The 3600-nt window shown below is 39.6% G+C and overlaps 1 protein-coding gene across 1 annotated transcript; it reads left to right on the forward strand.

Annotated features, from left to right (window-relative positions):
* Positions 1–2643: 2643 nt before the first annotated feature.
* Positions 2644–3309, forward strand: LOC139329588 (N-acetyltransferase family 8 member 3-like). Its single transcript, XM_070959991.1, has one exon. The coding sequence runs from the start codon at positions 2644–2646 to the stop codon at positions 3307–3309; it is 666 nt and encodes a 221-aa protein (XP_070816092.1).
* Positions 3310–3600: the final 291 nt, after the last annotated feature.

The following is a 3600-nucleotide window of genomic DNA, read 5'->3' on the forward strand; positions in this document are numbered from 1 at the left end:
TCCTGCACTAAACCTGCAGAAAAAAGTTCTCAGGTTTCTCTCTGTTTACATTTTTACAGTTTTATTTACATTTATTATTTGAGTGTTTTCAATGGTTGTGTTGACAAGGTTCAATTTGAAATGAAAATGTTTAAACTGAATGTATTTTTCTCCTGGTCCTTATTTTAAATAGCTCATAAAAAATATCAATAATTATCGATATCGACCAATATAAAACACTTATATCGCAATAGAGTTTTCAGCCATATCGCCCAGCCTTAGAGGTGCCGTTATCTCTGTTATTACGCTTTACTTCAACCAGCCATAAAAGATAACCGATGTAAAAGGTGACCTCTTTTTGATCGTCGTCTTTGAGTTAATGTTTCCCCGCTAAAGTTAATTTTTAAACAGCTTTAAAAGGTTTCCTCTCAAGTTCCGTCTCATCGGACTCAACACCGAGACTCCCTTCGACAGAGACCAGTTTCACGAGCTGTCTCGGAACCGTAAGAGCTCATCAGTTTTCAGTCACATCTTCTGCATAATACAGCCGGGGGAAGATAGTTAACTAGTTTTTAAGTGTCTTTTGCAGCTAATTAAATCAGTTCAGCGTCACAAAGAGGTTCGTGGCTCACATAAACTAGCTAGTTAAGCTAGTTTCATTCACTCAATGGCGGGCCTGTAGCCGAACTTACTGAAGTGAAGTTAGCTAACGGTGAGCGTCGAGTTCGCTCAACGGTTGAAACGTAAGTTGTGTGTTGGGTAATTTTGCAACTTAATGGTCATTATGTGGTGACTTTACTGCTGTGGCCATGTTGTCTGTTTGTCAGACACGCTGTTTGCGTTCACCTCGCTGTAACAAATCTATTATTAAAACTCCCAGATAGGAATAGAGGGTTAGTTTAGGGTTAGCACGACTTTAACTGTATCACAGAATATCAGATGAACATACTGTGGTCTGACAAATGTCAGTTTGAACTGACTCTGCTGCTTGTGAGTGCTGCACGCAACCCAAAGAGAAGCCCAAAGTAGAGCCCAGTTTCAGGCACAATTGTGGTTTATTAATTATCCAGAGTTTTTCTGAACTGGAAAACAGTAACTAAACTGTAACAGTATTCTCCCCCCTGTCCTGCAACACTGTGGGGATTTTGACCAAAGGGGAACTTTTCATCGTTTAAAGGCACAGTCTGCCTCCAGGGGTCTCTCAATCAAAACGATAACAAAAGAGAGCTTGATGATGCGGTGAAGCAGCATCATGGGAGTTTTTGTCTTCATTGTTAAACAACTGCTGATGACAATGAAGAATCATACTCAGGAGTTAGTTTGTCAACTTCCTTCTTCACTGTTAGATGCATCATCTGACATTTCCCAGAAGTTGTTGGCACTTAAAGGGGGTAAAGTGGATATGACAGCATGGACAGGTGATGCATTGACTGTACAGGAGTAGAAATACTCTGTAACAAGTTAAAGTGCAGAATTCAGACTTTTACTGAAGCAAAAAATACAATACAAAGTCATTAGCATCAAAATGCACTTAAAGTGCCAAAAGTTAATTGATGCATTTTACAGAATGGCCTATTTCAGAATAATAAATATTAATGGATCAGAATTATTGACGTGTTAAAATGTAATCTGTTGAAGATGGGGATCATTTTTACTACTGCCAGTATCTTAATCTTTCATAGTAAATCATATTTTATAATTTGATTGTTGTTGATTATTAGTTATATTTTGGATTCATCCGAAAGTAACATTATCAAAGAAATGTAGTTGAGTAAAAAGTACAATATTTCCCCCTGAAATGTGGTGAAGTAGAAGTCTATCTCACATAAGATCGTGCTTATGTATGAAAGTGCAGAGTAAATGTAATTTGCCACCATTGTGAGCAATACAGCACATAACTCATAGAGTTAATATTTTAAGTTTATTATCTGATAGAAAACAACTGTTGCAAAGTCCTTTCTTAATCATCTGCTCATCTGCTGGATTAATGTCCTTATCCCAAGATGTTTCCATATACAGATCTAGATTAAAGACTAAAACAGTGATAACACAACTGACAGACTTGTCATGTATGTATGTATGTATGTATGTATGTATGTATGTATGTATGTATGTATGTATGTATGTATGTATGTATGTATATGTATGTATGTGTGTGTGTGTGTGTGTGTGTGTGTGTATATATATATATATATATGTGTGTGTGTGTGTGTGTGTGTGTATGTATGTATGTATGTATGTGTGTGTGTGTGTGTGTGTGTGTGTGTGTGTGTGTGTGTGTGTGTGTGTGTGTGTGTGTGTATATATATATATATATATATACACACACATAGAGAGAGAGAGAGAGCTGAAACAGTCTGCAGGTTCTAGCTCGTCAAGTGTGAGGATTTGCTGCTTTTCTTTGTCCCAGGTGATAATAAACTAAGTATTTTCTAATCTGTCAAATAAAACAAGGAATTTGAAGATGCGACCTAAAGCTCTGGGAAATCATAATGGGCATTTTTCACAATTTTCTGAATTTTATAGACAAAACAATTACTTGATAATTAGATACATCAATAATAACCATTAGCTGCAGCATTAAAGAGCTCATACTTGGGGATTTAGTGCAGCAAAAATTTCATGTGAATTTTTTATTTTGTTTGCCTCTAGGTCCTTGTGATCATGCAGCTGGTGATCCGTCGGTACCGTCCGTCAGACAAAGACGTGGTCCTCACCCTGTTCAGCACCGGCATCCAGGAGCAGATACTGGTGCGTTTTCACAATGCTATGACCAGCCCTCTCTATGTCACTGTCACCCTGGCTCTGTGTATTGCTGGCTACCTCCTCTGCTCGGTGTTAGGGGCTGTGGTATTTCCAGGTGTCTGGGTGGGCCTTGTCTACTACTGCATTTATTCGATATCCTGCTACGTCCGGGAGAAACTCCAGACGGACATGCAGGACATCCCTGGGAACTATCTGAGCAGACCGGATGACTGTTACTGGGTGGCAGAGGCTGACGTTGACGGGAGGGCTCAGATCATTGGTATGGTGGCTGTAGTGGGGAAACAAAGTGGGGAAAGAAGATATGGGGAACTGCGCAGAATGATCGTCTCACCGTTGAGCAGACGGATGGGTCTGGGTGCCAGGTTGGCTCATACTGCGATTGACTTCTGTAAGGAACGAGGCTTCTCTGAGGTGGTGCTGGAGACCAGCTCCACTCGGACCGTTGCTGTGGCTCTGTACAAGAAACTGGGGTTCAGGCAGGTCTCATACACTGAGCCAACGGTTCCTGCTTGGATGGCAAAGCTGGCCAAGGTCACGTTTTTAAGAATGACAAAACACCTGTAGTCTTGAAATAACACTGATCAGCTACTGTAACATTCCTCTCATGTTCCTCTTTATCAGTGTTTTAAGCTTTTGATTGATCGATTACACATAACACTCTTATTTCTAAACTATGTCTCATGAGCACTTTTATCTATGAACAAAAGTCACCTCTAAAAGTCTCAGATAGCTTAAAGAGCTCGTTATTTGTACTGGATGTACAGCTTGTTGACACTCTCTTGTTCTCATAAGTTTACATACTGTTGATTGTTCTACTGCTCTTGTTTTTCTTGTAAACTAGAGTTTCAACCACTG

This window comes from Chaetodon trifascialis, chromosome 3 (genome assembly GCF_039877785.1).
Source record: "Chaetodon trifascialis isolate fChaTrf1 chromosome 3, fChaTrf1.hap1, whole genome shotgun sequence".
In the NCBI taxonomy this organism is placed as follows: domain Eukaryota; kingdom Metazoa; phylum Chordata; class Actinopteri; order Chaetodontiformes; family Chaetodontidae; genus Chaetodon; species Chaetodon trifascialis.

What these genes read in the sequence shown, in the direction of transcription:
- LOC139329588 (XM_070959991.1), top strand. Translation starts at nt 2,644, where the DNA reads ATGCAGCTGGTGATCCGTCGGTACCGTCCGTCAGACAAAGACGTGGTC.